This window comes from Rutilus rutilus (genome assembly GCF_951802725.1).
Source record: "Rutilus rutilus genome assembly, chromosome: 19".
In the NCBI taxonomy this organism is placed as follows: domain Eukaryota; kingdom Metazoa; phylum Chordata; class Actinopteri; order Cypriniformes; family Leuciscidae; genus Rutilus; species Rutilus rutilus.
Window position 1 is genome coordinate 12,216,933 of NC_140232.1, and position 20,508 is coordinate 12,237,440.

Consider the following 20,508-nt stretch of genomic DNA (forward strand, 5'->3'; position numbering starts at 1 on the left):
TTCATCCAGTAAAACCATAGGCTATTACAAAATAGTACATATAAATACAATTTAAAATTTTTATGATTTGTGGATTTTATACAAAGTAACACTGGTTGAATGTCACTCACTATATAATCTACTCCATGTCTACGTTGAAATAAACATTATTTACAGAATTATAATTTTTTTGCAACTGCAGTCAGAAAATTCCTATTTTGCTAATCAGAAGGATCTATGGCTCTCTTGTTGGAGCCACACATCAGTGAACTCTTCATGTACTTCTTAAACTTTTGATCCCTCATGCCATATATGAGAGGACTCAGCAGACGTGGTAAAATGCTGGTGAGCGTGAAGGTGGTGAAGTAAATGACTGACTGATAGTTCGGAAAGAGAGCCGTTAAGGCCCCATCCAGGACCGTTGTAAACAGGGACAATGTACAGAGCAGTAACTGGACCCCATGCAGTAAAATTGTTCTCCTGGCCTTCTGGGCTTGAGCTGGTCCTGAAGCAGCTGCTTTAGCAGAGAACAGCACATTGAAATAAGTGTAGAAGAGCAGTACCCACACTGAGCACATGTAGCCAATGTTAAAAACAGCATGGCCTATTATATGGTACTCAGAATTGAACACATTTTGCTGGTAGCACATGCGACTAGTGGTAAAGAAGGAGAGTGGACGAAGAGCCAAAACGACAAAAAGGTCCACTATGCCAGGCAGAGCTCCCATCAGCCAGATGATGCCGATCAGGATTTTGGTGTTTTGGATGGTACATATTCGTGCATGATGTAGAGGGTAGCAGATGGCCACATAGCGCTCAATAGCCATGCCAGCCAGGTTTAGTGGCGTGTTCTTGTAGACGTTGCTTGCAATGAGGATTAAAATGCAGCAGATAGCAACATTCAAGTTTGGCACTAAGTATGTAAACACAAACAAAGTCACACATACTGTCAGTGTAATGATGTCATTGATGATCAGCTGCATGTAGAGGATATAGCGGGGCTCCTGAGCGAAGACTGGGTTCTTGAAGGCAGTATAAAGCAGCAAGCTATTGATAGAATTGATAATGACAGCAAATACAATCACAGTGAGGTTTTTGAGAACGGCTTCATCAAAAAAATCTTTGCGTTTGCTAAATTCTGAACTGTTCATTTCACAAAGATTTTTTTACTTAAATATCCCAGTAATAAAATGTCATATTGCTATAATGTAACAATTCAGTATGATTTAAGCTATAATTGGGAGAATCAGGCCTTGCACACTGCAGTATGATGCTAAGATGACATCAAATAATTCAAATGATTGGTCTGAGATCCTAAAATCTGCACGTCAAAGATATCAAATGTGTTTCTCAGGAATCTCTCTATAGTTCCTCTAGATGCCCTTAAATGAAATTTGGTCTTATATTATTGTTGAATATGCATTTTGAGGGTTGCCATATTCTCATGTGCTTTACTGAAATGTCATCATAGAGTCCCTCAAGTCAGGAAAAACAGGGAAGTTGAAGCAAACAACACTCAAGTTAAAAACAAATTAACCTTTTGGTTATTTTTAATCTTAATCAGGTGATACTGGGAGGATGATAATGATAAAAAAAAAGTCTGTTCATATCTAATGGGATATGTTAACCTGAGAAGGCTACTGTACAATATTGGAACGGTGATGTTTATTTTTTCTCCTCAAAAGAACATAAAGCTTCAGTACAGATTTTTTGGTAAAACAAATGTACAAAAAAAAATAAAAATACATTAAAAAAATTATATATAAATATATATAAACTCTGTCTTACTCTGAATCACAAAGGGCAGCTTAAGCAAAGCAAAAAGGGAAAGTATTGGACTGGCTTTTGAAAGAAGGTGATAATTCTTGAGATTTTAAACCATTTTAAACCCAAATGGTACTGTACTGTTTAAAACACCTCAACCCATCACATTCATCCGAGCTGTAGAGCTGAGCCGATGCCCAATTCTAATACCGGAGTGAACATGGCTGTGAACGACTTTTGCAGATTATGTGAAGTAAATCTACGCATCCACGGTACAATCAGTATCTACGTCACGGCTCTCAGCCCGCCCTCTGTTCGTTGATTGGCCGGCTGTTTTCAGGCCGGAGGAAAACGGAAAGCTATTACGCTGTCTCAGACTAAGTACAGAAGCGAAATGAAATTGAGCGGAAGTAAGAAGTCTGACGTAGTCAGGCTAGCCCAATTCACGTAATTACCAAAAACAATGTTCCTCCGCAAGTAACTTGTAACCTAAACCGCTGGATGGCGAAATCTTCCGTACTTATTTTTATATAAAAGAATAACTTTTATTGTATTAGTAATATTTCAAGATGAACACTCTCTGGACTGAAACTATTTCAAATAATTATTATTATTTATATATTTTTTGATAGAGCCCTGAAACTTATGTGCTCTCGTCCGCGTGCTTTGTTATTGTGTGGGACGTGGTGTTTGGATCGCAATACTCTTGTCAAGTTCGGTTTTGGTTCAGTGTAAGGTTTCGGAAATTCATGCTCCACATTTTGTCTTTTGTTGTGAGCGCACGGGTTGAGTTTCCGTTCACCTGCCGTGTGCTCTTGTCTCGTGTGTTTTTGTCGATCACCTGATTTTTGTGTTCATTGGTCAGGCATTCTTGCGTTGTGTTCTGTGTAGCTCATGTTTTTCATCGGTGTTATGATGAACCTGTGGGTTATCACCATGTGAACATCAGTGCACAGTGTTATTGGGTACATTGATTTATTGTTTAATGTTATGATTGTTTTCATATTGTTTACTTTTGATTAATTTAATTATTTGTGATTATGTTATCTGTTTAAATGCATATGTAAAAGCACTGACATTGAATGTTTTTCCGTTGTAATGGGAGTTAACCGACCCCTATTGTTGGTATGATCCGCTAGTGTTTGGTGGGAAGATATCATATACAAAGGAGTGAGGCTAGTTGAGCCAAGGGCCAGAGCTTGTGCAGCTAACATGCTGTAAGCTGTGAGTCGTCATTGTCAGAGGCTTATTCCTCGAGGCTAGATCTGATGCCTTGTTTTGCTGCTCCCAGCATGTATTATTTATGTTTTGTATCGTCTATTTGAGTATTTTTGATGATTTGTTTTGTTAATTTTGAACTTCCTTTGCAGGTGTGCAGAGACAGCTGTCCTAATAAATTCACTTGGACATAAATGATCACCTACATTGTGCTCAACTTATTCCATCTTTTCCCGGGCCTATCGGCAAACAAATTGACATTTCAACTCAGAGTGACTGTATACAACCAGCCCTCTGACAACTAGCCATTGTGGTTTTCTACATCAGGCGGTGGAGGTTGTAAAAGCATCCCGACAATCGGCCATATGTTTTGTGTGGACATGCAGTCGGAACTCTTATTGGCTGCATGTTTGTGTGAGCGGATGGCTTTGTTTTGTTTGTTTCTATGTGCCATGTGCTCCGCTATCTATTGTCTTTACCCTGCCCTTCTTGTTACCCGTTTATTGGTTCATTTACTACCTGTCCTCCCTCGTTACCTCCTCATTTCCTTCCCTATTTATTCCTTTTGTGTTGTCTGTCCTGTGCTGGTTTGTTTTGTTTCTCTATACTCATACTCCCATTGCTGGTTGCTTCCCAAGTCTTGACTTTGGAATCTTCTACCCATTTTTCCCTGTTATGTTTTATCATTTTTTGTGTTGCTTTTACATTTTTGTAAATTTTTTTGGGCTTCACTGGCTGTTCTTTGTTTAGGTTCTGTCTTCAAAAACCTGACAATGTTTATAGTACATCTCTCAACAATCATTGTATTGCATTGCATTACATGGTTTGCCCCCCACAATAGAAAATGTTATATTTTTGCTCAGTTTGGGCTTTTTTTGGGCAGTTTGTTTTTTTCCCCTCCTCAAATATGAGCTCCATATTCTCCTATATCATACTGTATGATCCATAAAAGCCTGATGTATCAAATATGATATGCAACAAAAACACAAATGCAAACTTTTGTTTCTTATTTTAAACATTTTGTCTAAAGGTTCAATAAAATAAAATAAAACATTTCTGACTATTATTTAATGTCAGGCTTTGCCGAGTTAAGAATCTCCAGTGGTTAAATATATATATATATATATATATATATATATATATTGCATAAATATGTATCTGCTCTGGTGATGTATAAAACAAAAAAAACATAATTACCTTTTAGTTTTGTTTTTCTCTGAGGCACAAGTGAATGTATTCAAGAATTATTCACATTTTGTACACCTCCTTGATAGCTAAACAAACACATACCAACAAGTATTTTTATATACAACTATATTTATTTCTTTTGGTTATGTGTATACATGCTCTGCACTTTTAGATTTTTGATGTTTATTTAATGCACAATTGCTCTGTTTCTGTCAGATGTTTAGTAATGGTGGACTGCAGTTTTAATATCATACACAGATTTTCAGTTACACTGACTTCAAATCAAATTCAAAAGGTTTATAGGGATTGGAGTTGAATGGTTGGGTGAAGTAGCTCTCTTTTGGAGTGACTGCTCAGAGACCCCAGTGCAAGACTTAAACTGAATGTTCATGTTTTACCAGGTTATGTTGACATTTCATCAGCTCCTTTGGGCAGTGTGTGACAAACTCATCTCCAGTAATTAATGTAAACACTGTCCTTGCGGATCTAGCTCCCTTTAGCTCTCAGTGAAGGTCAAGGCTGTTTATTAAGCCTAATGAATATGACTGGGATTAGCATGTTCTCAAGGGGAAACATTAAAGTTCATCTGATTAAAGATGGCTCAAAAAATTCCCAAGCAACAATGCATCACTATAAACATAGATGTACTGTGACAAGACAAGGTTTTTACAATATATGAAATTTTTTTTTTTTTTTTTTTTAAGAAATCCTCTATTATTTATCATGGGTTTTATTGTTATTATTAGATAAATGACAATGGCAGTGATGCAAGCTTTGATCAGGTTGTACAGTGTTGATAAACTGTTGTGGATCCAGATGGTATGTAAAGAGCTTCTCAAGGTCTTCATAACATTTTAAAGGAATTGAACTTCTAGAATCTAGATGTTTAACTTTCCCCAGTTTTCACACATTTATATTTTCTGGTCATCCTCATTAACTTCTCAAATGGTGATCTCAATGCAATTAACTTTCAGGCATACATTATTGTTCCACTGCCAGAAATCGTGACGTATAATTACAAAGCAAAGACCCAAAGTTTCCCAACAAACACCAGTAGTTGTACCATGCATTCACTAAAAGATACACACTGTTAACTATCAAATATATTTTAAAATAATAATAAAAAAATCATATGTCTATTGCTCCCAGTAGCCAAGTACACTGACTTCATGCAACTAACCAGCTAACAAAAAAAACCATTTTTTAGAACATTTTGCTAACACTGCCATTAAGTTATGAAAAAGTTATCTCTAAATGTTTAGGTTTTTTTTAGTGTTATCCGAAAGGTAAGGGAACAATCCATTTTTATCATTTTGTAATGCATAAATAAAGTTTTTGTGCTAACATCTTGATAACATTATTAAACAGATAACTGAACAAATGTTCTATTAACATTATTATAAGAATGTTTGATCATAACTTTGTTTAACATTCCTGTCCTGATTCAGAAGTAAAATGGATGCAAACAGAAATTCGCATTATAAAGGCTTGTTCATGCCTAAATAAATCAAATGGTTTCATAATGTTATAATCGTTATCCTAACATGTTCTGTTGATATTGGTAGGCTGGTTTCTTTATTAAAACACCCCAAAATCACATGACTATGAAATAGATAATACAAATGATAACTAAACTCTTATTTGTAAGATGTTGTCAATGGTCATGTGAGAAGAGGTTACTGTGGATGGCTTGTTGCCAGGCCTACAGGTCGATGTTGGTTGCCAGACGCAGACAGAGTACAGCTTCAGTGGGTATGTCTTGGGCGCTGATTTCATTGGCATCCAGGCGCAGTACACGCAGATTAGAGTAATTGTTTGTGTCCACAACTCTGCAAAAACTGCTCACTGAAAATTCTGAGAAATGTAGGGAAAGCAGTAAGTTATTGTCTTATCCAAGCACAAACAAAGCCTAAATAGGGACATGAATGATTTGCATTCGAATGATCATATGTACAAATGTCTACAAATCCCTGACAGTAAACTGATGCTGTTTTATTTATGACGTACTCCAATCGCTCGTGCTACTTCAAACGCGAAGAACAAATGGATTTGCAATGGTCGCTTTGTCGCATCCGGTGTAGACACGGTGTGTCACTGTCTACTACATGTGTCATTATTGTTTCCTGATGGAACTTGTTTTTGTTTTTATCTATTGTCATGTGATGTGCTAGAAGGATTACTATGAGGTTGGCTTCGACTTTGATATCACAAGAGACAATTGATATACATTTTTACACAGTAATCCATATTTTATTTACATTTTATTCACTTTACTGCTGTGAAAGTGAAAGCACTTATAAGAGTAAAAAAAGTAATAGAAGTTTAAAATTACTGTAAAGCAAATTAATTGTACTAAACATTTTTTATTTTATACAAAATATATATTTTACTAAATAATTTTTAATCTGAAAATGCTATCAAATCAAAGTCATGTCTAACTAATTTGTGTTCAAAATGTGAAGTTGATATCACAAAAAATTTTAGTCCCCATGAGATTTTGTTTAGGCACGTGATTGGAAAGGTCTGAGACTCAAGGTTCTATATTTGATGATTGTTTTTTTTACTGATATGTTTTGTCAAGATTAGAAAAGGTTTTGATTATAAAATAGTTTTGTAAATTTTGTAATATGAAACATGGCGCCACCCACTAGGGGGAGGAGCCCGCTGAAAGGAATTTAAGTACTGTTTCCATGGTAAAGCAATGTCTGATTTTAAAATGGTTTTCACGGATAAACACTGAGGATGTAAGCTTTCGAATGACACTTTAGGCCTAATTTATGATGACTAATATATGATAGTAAAAAAGGGCAATAAAAAAAGAGCACCAAGCATCCCTCTAGCGAGATGGTGAATTGAATTGCACCTTTTTTGTATATGGAAGCACATAAGCAATATACATTTCTAACAAATGACTGTTTTGAAGCGTGCCATAAGGACAGACTCATACTTTCAGGAGAAGATATGGAAATAAGCCTCTGGCATGCCTTATGGTCTTATGTGTAAGATTTTCAGGTGTTTTTTCTGTACCTTTGATCTTGTTGGCCTGGAGATACAGATTCTCCAGACTGGTGCTGATAGTGGGAATCCTCTCCAGTTTGTTGAAGGCCAGATCGAGTTCCACAAGTGTGCTGACATTGAAAGCGTTGGGTGGAATTCCTCCATTGGTGATCTGGTTGTGGGACAGCCGTACGAAGCGCAGCTCAGGCCGTTGGCTCAGGAAGTCAGCAGGAATGCTGGATATATGGTTGTACTCAAGGTAGAGTTGGCTCAGCTTTGGTGGCAGACTTTCTGGAATCTTCTTCAGTCGGTTTCCTCGCAAGTCTAACAGGGTCAAGGACAGCAGACCCTCAAGTGCGTTACCGAGGTCTTCAATGGCGTTCATTTGGAGATGCAGGGCCGTCAGGTTGCTCATTCCACGGAAAGAGTCACCCGGGACCACCGAAATATTGTTGTGGTTCATGTGTAGATCTCGAAGGGAACGTGGTAAACCCTGTGGAACACGGCTCAGGTTGTTGTTGTGTAAAAAGAGGCGCTCAAGGTTTGGTAGTTTAGCGAAGACTTTGTCAGCAATCTTGTCAGAGCTCAGTTTATTTGTCTGCATGCAGATCCAAGCTAAATTTGGAGCATTATCAAAGATGCCATTTGAGATTCCTGTGATCTGGTTATTTTGCAAGTATACATACTTAATATGAGATGGTACGAACGGCACGTGCTGTAGCCTGCGGGTGTTGCAGTACATTGCTTTGGGGTAGGTAGAAGGACAGTCGCACTCCAAAGGGCAGTCCAGGATAGAAGGCTCATCCTCTGTACTTAGAGAGGCGAGATTGTTATTGTGGCTACGACCATAACCATGACTGTAGGCTCGGTTGCGCAGATAACTTAGCCAGGTCAAAGAGTTGGTCTGTTGTGTCATGGAAAAATCGACAAGACTTGCCAGCAAAAGCAGAAAAATCCAGCCTCTCATTGTCACTACGAGTTGCCTGTCAAGACACAAATACCAGCCTGATCTCATGAAATGTGTCTCTAGCACGCATTGTATTTATCGAGCAATACGCGAAAATGAGTTTTTACATGTATTAGATACGCAGTTTTCGTGTGCATTTGATACGCACTTTATGCCGTGTAATTCACACGTACCCCACACCACTAATCCAACCCAAGGGGGTTACAGTGCGTATCATATGCACGTAAACACTCTTTTTAGCGTTTAAATTGCATGATAAATAATATGCATGCTATAGAGACGCATTTCATGAGTTAGGGTTGCAAATACATATGTAAATACTTTATCTTTATCATAAGAAATTATTTATAATCAATTCATGTTTTAAAAAATATATAAATTCTTTAAATTATCAAATTATCAAATAGTATTATTATTATTATTATTATTTACAATTTTTATAATTAAATAAGTATTGTTTCATTATAAATTATTCATAATTGTTCATTACATATAATTTAAATTATTATTCACATTATTAGTATTATTATTATTATTGATGATGATGATCAATAAAGAGCATATTGTGCATCAATGAAGAAAGAACATTCGACTGTCTGTATAAACAATCACATGATCAATGTAACACACATGATTAGTGACCCTGAAATTTCTTATTCATTTCATGTCAGAATATTTATTTATTCTACAAATGCTCATAAGTATAAAATCCCATATTTCCTAATTGGTCTCAGACTTTGGGACCCAACTGTATACAGTCAGTATAGACACATAACATTTCCTTGTGCTTCAGCAGTTTCAAAGAACATTATTACTGCTCACAAGCCTCAAGGATCAGACATGCATCTTAAATCTTCCTGAAAATAAACTATCATTACAAGAAATCATCATCATTATTTGCATGTGGTATGTTTAACAAGAGTTCTGGTTAAAACAGACATCATGAACATTCTCTCAGGTCTGGGCAAGTATGCCTCAAGTGATCTCATTTTTTCCTTTGTAAGAAAGCACAATGTTTAGGGGAGTTCTGCCTAAGGGAAGCTTTGGGACTGTTTACAGACATGATGATGGATAAATCCAGGTATTGTGTTATTAATTTGGTTCAGTGAGGGAGTGTTGTGTAACATGTTTATGAATTAAGCATATGTTTATGGATGTGTCTAAATGACTTACTAATTCATACTTTATATTAGCTGTCTTTAACTATTATGTACATCAAAAAAATTGTTAGGTACAATGTTGCAAAACACTTGCTGTTACGGGTACGGGTGAGGTTAGGTACAGGTTTGGTGGTATGGTTAAGTTTAAGGGTAGGGTAAGGAAAGGGTCAACAGTGTAATTACTGATGCAATTACAGGAATTAATTACAGATTAATACCAATACCATTAATTACAGTACCATAAAAAAATTAGTTTGCACACAATAAGTACATTGTATCAAATTATTCATTTTGATGTTAGTACATAGTAGTTTAAGAGACACTTTAGATTGGGACTGATTCATGTCTTTCTTCAAAACCCAATCAAAATCATAAAGACATTTGTTTATGTTGATGAGAAAGAACAATATACACTCTTAAAAAAAGGGTTCCTCTAGGTTCTATATAGAACCCTGGGGTTCAGTACTTGGCCAATAGAACCTTTTACCAAAAAAATGGTTCTATGTAGAACCCTTGCATAGCAAAGAACCTTTTTTTATTAAAATGGTTCTATAATTCATGTTTTATGACTGAAGTGTAAACTAAAGATTACACAACACATTCACAAAGCTTTTTGAGTCAAGACCCATGAGAATGACTGCTGTAGTCAAAAACAAGAGTAAACAAATATTAATATGAGCTGTACATTAGCATGAAACTTATATTTCCTAATATATTATAGTTTAACTTTTTGACAAATCATTTTGTGAAGAAAAAAATAAACTAACCAGGAGTTTTCTTTATTTTGTATACCATATTGTGATGGTTTTAATCTATCGAAGGGAACATTAAAAACAAATAATCGTAAAAATGCTCCCTGGTGGCGTACATGCGTTGCGTTCTGGATTGTTTATATTTTCTTATTTAATAATAACTCATTTAATTATAAAGAACCCTTAAATGGTTCTATTTAGAACCATCTAACTTGGATTCAAAGAACCATTCGGGGTTCTTTTTATGGAACCCTTTTAAATGGTTCTATATAGAACCATTTTGGAGTTCCATATATGAAGCAGGTGATAGAACCATTTCTGGTTCTAAATAGAACCATTTCTTTTAAGAGTGTATACTTTCTCTTCCATCATATTTGTGTTTTTCTTTTTTTTTTTTTTTTTTTTTATTACGGTTCAGGTTTCTGGTTTAAGAAGTAAACTTCCTTGAGGAAAATGGCAATAATCATGTAACATTAATACCCTTTAAGTTTAATAGAGCAGACTAAATTTACTTAATTAAAATGAGAGAAAGTTCAGAGAGGAAAAATAATAAATTCCCATTAAAGTCAAGTTATATATGAACTGCATGGACTAACACAAAAAAAATTTATCTTCTTCAGTAAAAAAACAAAACAAAAACAGTTTTTTTCAAAATGCATAGGTTTTCATCCAACATATCTGCAAAAATAAAGATTAAACACATACCTATGTTTGTAGACTTTGTGGTTTTTCAGTCTTGGTATTTTGTGTGTGCTTCAGTCGCTTTGGAATGAGAAAAGTGGAGAAAAGAGGTGGAGAGAGGGTAAAAAAAACAATCATGCTCCATGCAAATGATAAAATAATGAAAACGCTGTTCTAGCACATAATTAATGTTTGTATTACACACACACTCTAATTGTGAACTACATTTAGACATGCAGAAGAAAAAAAAACATTAACTGTACCTTGTATTATGTACCTCGCTTACAGTAGACACCATTCCAATAAACGGATACAGTTGCACAACCAGAGCCTTCAGTGCAAAGCCTTTACAGTGAACATTTGTCTAATGCCTCACTAACATGTTATGCTGTGTTTTGTGCCTGAGGCTTTGTGAATATGAGTGCCAAGTATGGGAAGGCAAAACATCTGCATTTTAACAGCATGGCTTCATAGATTCTGTCAGGATGGGACCCCTGCCTTATAATTATCCCTACACAGGATGAGCCTTTGTGTGCATGCATTTCTGGGGTATTTGACTTAATATGATCGGGCATGCTTTATCTTTAGTTTAAATTACAGTGGTTTTACAGGGTAACTTAACATTAAACCATACTGTGAACTCTATTCAAATACCTTGTAGTTAAAACATGACAGATTTGAGTGAAACCAATAAAACGAGACATGTCGACATAGCCCAACCGGATCTCTTGCAGTTAACATCTGGCTAGCAATAGTAAAAGCTAAAACATTGTTATATGAATGACAAAAATAGCACAGGCAATCCATAAATATCAAAAGGTTCCAATTAAGAACCCATTATGGACCATTGCAAGTGTTTTAAATGGTCTTAATGAATGGAAGGTGTTGTTACATGTGCAAACCATTTCCATCAAATGAGGAAATGCAGAATACTTGGAAATATTTATATAACCATATTTTTATTTTTTTTATGTTTATAAAACACCATGGTGCATTTGATTAAATCATGATGGCTGAACAAACATAATGAGGAAAGTACTCATATGGAGACAATTAGTCATTCATTCATTTGTCACAAGGGAATGTTTAACCACCAGCAATCACTTCTTGAGCTTAATTCAGATTAATTCATACTTTATTTAAATAATGCATACCGATGTGTATTATATAACATTGTGATGTAATGGTTTATTAGTTAGCAGGGTATAACCTAACACACTCCCCTGCGTATCAAGCACAGCAAGCATTACAAATCAAACATTAATGCTTGGTTAAAGTGAATGATAAAAAAGTGAATAAATGATAAACTGGAAACTATTTTCAAACAACATTTAAAAAAAACAGTATTGACTTGCTACAGTGTAAAAGGAAATGTGATACTTAGCCGACTTTCTGCAACAATGAAATAAACCAATATAGTGATTATACAGTACACTTCAAAAATTAGTCAGTAAGAAAAAATACTTTTTTCAGCAACATTAATTTGATCAAATGCGAAAGGAAAGGCATTTATATTGATACAACGTATTTCTTTTTCAAATAAATGCTGTTCTTTGGAAATTTCAGGAACACTTTATTTTACAGTGTCCTTGTTAAATGTTTTACATGTAGTTACTATAATAACTACAAATGATGCATAATTACATGCAATTAATCCTAAACCAAACCAAACCCTTATCCTGACCCTATACATGTAGTTAATTATTATTACTCAGTACTTGTGTAAATGTGTAATTACACTGTAACACATACACCTTAAAATAAAGTGTAACCCAAATTTCCATTCATCAAAGAATCTTAATATATTATATTATATTATATGTATATTTGTGTGCGTCACAGTTTTTCAACTTTTTTCAACCTTGATACTAATAATAAATGTTTCTTGAGCACCAAATCAGCATTTCTGAATGATCATGTGACAAGGAAGACTGTCTTTTTGCCATCTTAGGAACAAATTAAGTTTGACAATAAGTTAAAATAGAAAACAATTATTTTAAAATAATGATATTTCACAGTATTACGGTTTTTACTATATTTTGCCTTGGTGAGCATGAGAAACTTAAATCTTACCGATCCCAAACTTGTGTGTGCACAAAAGCCATTAAAAGGGTTCCAAGAACCAAAACTTAGAGAATCTGACTGAAAACACACATAATACACATAAAATAACTACTGCAGCACCTCAAACATCCTTCCAGACATTAACACAGATATTATTCAGGCTATAACTGCAAACATTGAATGATAAATGGAGAATAAATTAAAGGGTCCATTTTTTTCCCTCATTCTCCAATTATAATAAAGTGATCGTTCAGATTGTCAGTGTTCAAGACCTACGTATGAGTCCACTTGTGTATTTGTTTGTCACAGTCCTGATGCTTCTTTCATTGTAGCTGCCATTTTCTTTCTTCTCTTCATAAGAAGAGGATTGGACGAGTCCTCGATCGCTTTGATCTTTATTTGTTCGTAGTCCACTCTTATTGTTGCTAAGGCGTTAGTCATCTCTTCCTGTGCATTTACACACACAATATAACTTATCAAAGTATGATCATTGATTCTGATGCTCTATAGAGTTCAATAGTTTGGGGTTGGTAAGATTTTGTAATGATTTAAGAGATGTTAAGAATTCTCTTATGATCAGCAATTCAGTATTTACAGTATTTGATATAGAATACAGTAAAAACAGTAATATTGTGAAACATTACAATTTAAATGATAACATTTTTCAGGATTCAAAGGAACAGCATTTATAAATCTTTTGCAAAATTAGAAATTTCTTTACTGTCATTTTCAACCAATTTAAAGCATCCTTGCTGATGCTCATACTAAACCCAAACTTTTGAACTTTTTTCATATATGATACAGAAAACAGACCTTGACTTTATCCCAGACATCGCTCTCTTCCTTAAGAACCCGACTCGTGTGCAGATATGTTGGAGGAACCTTCATTGACTTCTGCATAGATCCCGAGAGAGAGAAAGAGAGAGACACACAAATTAAATATTCTTACTAAACTTTAAATGTAGAAATAACTTATATAAGAGCATAATTTATAATTTATCAATCATTGCCATTTGCTTAAAGGTGCTATTGATCTGCAAGGTCTTTGCATAGTCAAAGATTAAAAATCAAATGCTAATGCTCACATTGATCCAAGAATGGTTCATGAATTCTGCGATGGTCATTCTCTCTGTAGGATCTGTTTTCAGCAGTTGGCAAATGAGCTGCTTTGCTGCAGAATGAAGAAAAATGTTTTATCGCATCATGTATGTTTGTGATGTTGAACAAAATGCAGCATAATACGTGTTATAAAATTACCTTCCTCTGACACCTGTGACCATTCATTGTTTGGAAATTCATACTGGCCATTCCGTATCCGTTTTCTCATTCCCGGTGAGAGTTTTAAGCCATGGTTTGAGTAGAATGGTGGATATCCACACAATCTAAGAGCATACGTGTTGATTGTGAATTAAAGAGCAGTAACATACACTCTAAGAAATAAAGCTTCCAAAAGCGGGGTTTCTCAGGAATGCCAAATAAAAGAACCATGTTCTATCATGACGGCTCTCAGAGTGTTTGGCATGGTAATGGATATGACAATGTTAAAATGTTTGGTCCAGATCTGCTACGCTGCTGCTGTTATTGCTGCTCCTGCAGAGAAATGACAGGACTTGCTACTGCCAATGCATCCACATACACGCTTCTGTGAGAATTTTAAACATGCTTCTGCTGCACAATATAGTGTACATGAATTACCCATAGCTGATCTATACAGGTGGAGCTGAAAGTGCACTGCAACTCATTGGCTGCTAATGCAACAGGAACCAATCAGTTCTGTAGAGAATGATGTGATTTCTAGCAAATTGAGTTAAGGACCTCTCAGCCTGCGCCATCTAGAGTTTCATGACAGAACTTTGAATTTGGCTTCCCCAAAGAACCTTTTAAACGTACAATATGTAATTTTTTTCGCCGCTAGGGGTCGCTAACCTCTTACAATAACAAAGGCGTAGTTTGATGACGCAACATTTGCTAAGAATTATGGATCTTGTCGTCAACGTCAAGCCGACCGATCTAATAATGTTTATGGATGAGTAAATACATCAATGTTTTTATCATGACTGTGATATGAAGCAGGTCGGGATTGCTAAGAGACAGCTATCAGCTCCACACGCGACGCGAGTCCCGCGGATATAAAAGGAATATGGACATTTCATTCTACCGAACTACACGCAAGTGCAGAATTACAACTCACAGGTCAGTTTATTAGACAAATTAAACTTGTGAGGTAACGCAGCGCTGTTTCACTTGGCCTAACATTACACTATCACACTAAACTGCATTTGAATGTGTTGAAATTTATGTTATTCTATGTGTTAGTTTGTCTGTATGAGACTAGCAGTAAGCTAGATCAACATTAGAATAACATACAGATCATATTCTAACATTTTATCATTGTTGAACTATATAACATCGATTAGTTTTATGTAAATGTGCTCACCTATTTAATAAAGTACATGTAGGAGCGGTCGAAGTCTCGGATGTGGAGCTCTAGACATCTCGAAAACACCACGCTGATATTGATTCTCGTTTTAGTTCTCCTTTTTTATCTAAAGTCTGCTTGCCATGGTCCATAATGTTTGAACGAAACAACAACAGCGTGCATAATAGACATTACGAACTACACAGTTGTCCACGTCTATCGCCTTGGTTACTATCAGAGGGCTCTGGTTACTATGGCAGTACGAGCGGAAACCAGGGAGAACGCGCAAAACGGAAATAAAGAAACGGTACGTGTCTTCGAATTAAATTACAAATTTCTACTGGTTTGAAAGTTGTTGGAAACAGTCGGGATAATGTAAGTCCACAACTAAAAATATATATATATATATAACACAGATATAGTGTTTTTTGCTATTTTTAAAGCAAAAAAATTACATATTGTACCTTTTTTTTTCTTCAAGTGAAAATAATTTTTAGAATATAAACAACCTTTTCCACTATAAAGAAACTTTTTTGTTGTTGTTGTTAATGAAAAAGTTCCATGGATGTTAAATGTTCTTTATGGAACCATAAATGGCAATAAAGAACCTTTATTTTTAAGAGTGTATGAAGCAATGACTAGTTCTGTCATGAAACTCTAGATGGCGCAGGCTGAGAGGTCCTTAACTCAATTTGCTAGAAATCACATCATTCTCTACAGAACTGATTGGTTCCTATTGCATTAGCAGCCAATGAGTTGCAGTGCACTTTCAGCTCCACCTGTATAGATCAGCTATGGGTAATTCATGTACACTATTGTGCAGCAGCAGCATGTTTAACATTCACAGTTCACACAGAAGCGTGTAAGTGGATGTATTGGCAGTAGCAAGTCCAGCAGCAGCAGCAGCAATAATCTACAACAACAGCCATCAACAGCAGCAGCGTAGCAGATCTATTCAACCAAGACCAAAATACATTAACATTGTCATATCCATTACCATGCTAAAAATCTTCAGATGGTTGTCATAATAGAACCGATGTGATATTTTATAGCCATCAGAATGTTACCACTCACAGGATGTACATGATGACTCCTAATGACCACATGTCACATGACTTATCATATGTCTCTGGACCAAGTACCTCTGGGGCTGAAAGAGAAGGATTCGCTTTAATTTCATTGTTTATATATTGCACAAGTCATACATAGATGTTTATTCATTCATAACGTGCATGAACGAATAAAAAAAAAGGAACAGGAAGAAGAAAATCTTATGGTACCTGTCGCTTAATTGTATCATAATTGTATTATGATACCAAATGAAACTCAAAACGGACTTGTCTGCTTACCCACATAATAAGGTGTATAGCACGGGGTGGCCAAGCAGTTGTTGGATGTGGTCTCTTTGGCAAATCCGAAGTCTGTAAGCTTGAGCTGGGCATCCGGCCGTTTTGATGTGTATAGTAAATTCTCTGGCTGCCAATTAGGAGATGATTGAAAATGAAATATAAAAAGATATTTGTTTATATGTGTGGGAATTTAGCTTTATGATGTGTGTTGTAACTGTAAGCCCTACATCGTTACCTTTTAATATACGTATTTAGGTTCTAGAACCAATAAACTAATTTCTCACATAATTTCTAATGTCTTCTTTGATAATTTAACACTTTAGAACTCAACAAGTAATAAATGGGGAAATCTTCAGGAGGGTTTTTAAATGGTCTCAAATACTGTTCCACTTTTATATGATCATGTTGAGTTTCCTCTTGGCTTACAGCAGTGAGCCAGTATAAGATTGCAGAATGACTGTTCTTCCATAAATCTGTTGTAAAATGTATCTTTAGTTACATTATTTGCAAGGTTTATTGCAATGATTACATTGTCTTGTTCAATTAAAGTCAAAGAAATCTAACTGATAACATTTTAAGTTTGAATCCACTGCAGGATAACACATAGGATAGGCCAAATGTCCACAGGAATACAATCAATTTTACAAAGTGGGTATAATAAAGTTATGCCTTAATTATACTTCAACATAGTGAACCTCAGCCAGAGTTTAAACACTAGCCATTCAGCAATGTTTATGTGTCGTCTTTCTGTCATTTATCAAAAAGGTTTTAAATTCAAAGAATAACTTTGGTAAACCAGATATAAAAACTGTCTTGATCAAACGACCTAAAACACAGTAAAACTGTAATAACTTTTGAACAGTAATGTATAATATAATATAATGCAGTCTACTGATGCATAATAATGGCATTAGCTCACCTTGAGGTCTCTGTGAGCAATGTTAATACCATGCAGAAACTCGACAGCTTCTCCTATGCTTCTCATTATTTCTGAGGCTTCTACTCATTGTGTGGAGTGAAAGGGGGGAAAAGAACAACAGAATTAATAACTGGTTATGTTAAATGTGCATATGTGTTTGAAGAAAGGATCTGTACCTCTTTCAGTGAAAGCTTGATCCCCATGTTCCTGAATGTGGCGAAAGAGTTCTCCCCCCTCCATACTGTTTAAGGAACACAGTGGGAATGCAGTATCATGCTTCATTAATCTCACTTTTTTTTTTTTTTTTACAGACCTAAAATATTTTATATACCAGGCTAAAAAATGAAATACAATATCTCATAGTGGCAATAATAATTAATGTCTAATTATATATTTTCTGGTTTTTTTTTTTTTTTGCAAATTGTTTGCAAAAAAATCTAAGGCTCTTTGGATAAAACTACTTTCTTATAATACTTTAATCTGGTTTATTATAAATAGTATATTGGTATTATAACATTTTGATATAACTGTTAATTATGACTCATTAATCTCATTAATATTTATGTTATAGACTTGCATTAGAAATGAATAAATTAAATTAAATTAAAAACAATATTACAGAGTGACAATAATATCAATTAGTGTCCAATAATACATTTTCAGATTTTTTTTGTTGAGAAAAAACAAATCTTAAAAGCTCTTCGAAAAAATACTTTCTAAAAATAATTTCTGAAGGCACTTTCATCTGGCCTGTTATAATACCAATATACTATTTATAACAATTAGATTTAAGTGTGTTAACAAGCCCTACCACTCCATGACGAGAAGCAAACACTTTTTGCCTTGGTAGTAATTCTCAAAGACATCTTCAGCTCCAACGATATGTGGGCAGCTTGATGCCCTGCAGTGAAGCTCCACTTCCTGTCGAGCCTTAGGGGTGTCCCGCAATATCTGAAAGTGAGCGAAGAGCATCAAGAACAACCGACTTCACAGTCTAAATAACTAACGGGATTATTTTTGCTCATTTGCCTCCAATGAATTTATTGGAGCATCCTTGACCCCCTATTACTGTAAGTAAATTGGAGGGCCTGCAGTTTGTCCTGATATCTCAACCTCAGAGAGTCACTAGAATTCTATCTGTGGATAAACTTATACTCTCAGCAATGAATGTTACTCAGCACATATAAATGATTCTGTATTCTCTCAAAATGTACCCTCTGTATTTACTGCCCTGATTAAAAGCCCTGTTTACACCTGGTATTAAGATGCGTTTTGGTCGATCGGATCACAAGTAGACGAGGGAGACAGATTCCCGTTTACACCTGGTGTTTTAATCCTTCTCTTTTGTCCACTTTCAACCACTTCTGTCCTGATGTTTTCGAGGGGAGGGTCTATGGGTGTGTAAATGTATGGGCTTTTTCAGATCTTTCGATCTAATGGACAAAATAAGCTTGCGCAATTTACATATGAATGCGACCGGAGACAACGGAAAAACATACGGAGAGCAGCAGCTTTCGCTTGGTATGATTTTTGTCTTCAAACCAAACTTGGGTCTTCAGCCGACAAAGTTTCAAACCCGTCTGGCTAGCATGCTTCTCAAAACGTTCACGCATTAGGCCAGTAGGCGGAGAGTCTTGTGGCTGTTTGAAACCATTCGACCACATGAGCATTGGTCGGAGATGGTCGGAAATTGACAAGCTCAAAATCTTTTAGACCCTGTTTACACCTATATTTAGCATTGTGATCCGATCAACCAAAACGCATCTTAATACCATGGTATAAACAAGGCTTGACACTCTTAAAAATAAAGGTTCTCTAGTGGCATCATGGTTCCATGAAGAACCTCAGTGGAAGCTTTCCATTGCACAATAGGTTCTTTATAGTAGAAAAAACGTATAGATTATTAAAAATGTTCTGTAGACAGAAAATTATGGTTCTTTTAAGAATTTTTTTTTTTTTTAAGGATGCCAAACTGGATCTTCTACGGCATTGTTGTGGGGAAAAAAAAGCTTTTGGATTCTTTATTTTTAAGAGTGTAAGATTTAATCTGGGTAAAAAAAAAAAGATAATTGAGCTTATATGGGGTTCCTCAAATTACCACACTGGCATAGCCTCTGGAGAATGTCTTGCCATTTTTCAAAGGAACTTACAAAGTCGAGCTTAAGTGCTTAATGGATCCCATGCGTTTGGGAGACCTGAAAATACCGTTAATAGCTCCTCCAGTAACTAATGGAACATGTTTTGAGGCACCTGAAATATTCAAAGTTCCTTGAGTAGCCTACACAATAAGATATCTGAGGTAGGCTACCTTTAGTTTTTATAGTGTGAACATTATTTTTATTTTTTTTAGGAATACCAATTCCCCTTTACTAAAAAGCCTTGTAGAAACATAGCCTAGCCTTAAACACTTCAATATTTACTGACTTGGACTCAAAAGGGCCAAAAAGTCAATATTTACTGACTTTGACTCACTTGGACTGGTCTTATCAATCCACAGTAACAAATACAGTAACAACCAAGACTTTAACAAACATTATTGACACTGGTGAAGAAACATTCACCCTTTTTACCTCATTCGCTTCAATATTAGTTTAGGTAAGCTGTCAATATATATATATAACAAAATAGATAGCTACCTTTAAGGCATAGTGTTTGCCGTTTTTCTTCTGGAAAATTTCCCAGACCTTGCCATTGATGCCTATCCCGAGCACTTGTCCTGCAAGCTTATACTCCTCAGTTATTACTTTCTTCTTTATCTTCAGTGTGGATTTCAGTGCAGGCACAATGCAAATCTGATGCCGACCCTCTTGGAGCTCACCGGAAAGCACTGAATCATTTTTATTTTCTGTATTATCTAACATAGTGGTAGAGTAGACTGTGTTCCTCTCTGTCTGTGCCGCAGTGAAGACATTAGCAGCTTAAAGGATTTTAAAAGGATCCAATTAACCGTGCTGGTTTGAATATCTTTAACTGAATGGAATGAGTCTTCACGCAGACACAAACATATCTAAATCAACAAACAATAAATAAATAAATGTAATTTTTATCTCA

At 35.4% G+C, this 20,508-nt stretch overlaps 3 protein-coding genes across 3 annotated transcripts; all 3 read right to left on the reverse strand.

Annotated features, from left to right (window-relative positions):
* Positions 1-200: 200 nt before the first annotated feature.
* or90j1 (odorant receptor, family 90, subfamily J, member 1) lies at positions 201-1,130 on the reverse strand (the record flags this gene model as incomplete). The annotated part of the gene is made up of 1 exon (XM_084390264.1): positions 201-1,130. One exon carries the CDS (start codon positions 1,128-1,130, stop codon positions 201-203), a length of 930 nt encoding a protein of 309 aa, XP_084246390.1.
* Positions 1,131-4,323: 3,193 nt separating this feature from the next.
* fmodb (fibromodulin b) lies at positions 4,324-11,128 on the reverse strand. Its single transcript, XM_084390445.1, has 4 exons — positions 10,970-11,128; positions 10,731-10,787; positions 7,177-8,129; positions 4,324-6,003 (listed from the first exon to the last, which is right to left on the reverse strand). Exons 3-4 carry the CDS (start codon positions 8,111-8,113, stop codon positions 5,852-5,854), a joined length of 1,089 nt encoding a protein of 362 aa, XP_084246571.1. The 5' UTR covers positions 8,114-8,129; positions 10,731-10,787; positions 10,970-11,128; the 3' UTR covers positions 4,324-5,851.
* Positions 11,129-12,728: 1,600 nt separating this feature from the next.
* mapkapk2b (MAPK activated protein kinase 2b) lies at positions 12,729-20,389 on the reverse strand. The gene is made up of 10 exons (XM_084388382.1): positions 20,094-20,389; positions 18,269-18,408; positions 17,634-17,698; positions 17,458-17,537; positions 16,539-16,665; positions 16,264-16,339; positions 14,028-14,152; positions 13,856-13,941; positions 13,584-13,664; positions 12,729-13,217 (listed from the first exon to the last, which is right to left on the reverse strand). The coding sequence occupies exons 1-10, from the start codon at positions 20,316-20,318 to the stop codon at positions 13,074-13,076; spliced, it is 1,149 nt and encodes a 382-aa protein (XP_084244508.1). The 5' UTR covers positions 20,319-20,389; the 3' UTR covers positions 12,729-13,073.
* Positions 20,390-20,508: the final 119 nt, after the last annotated feature.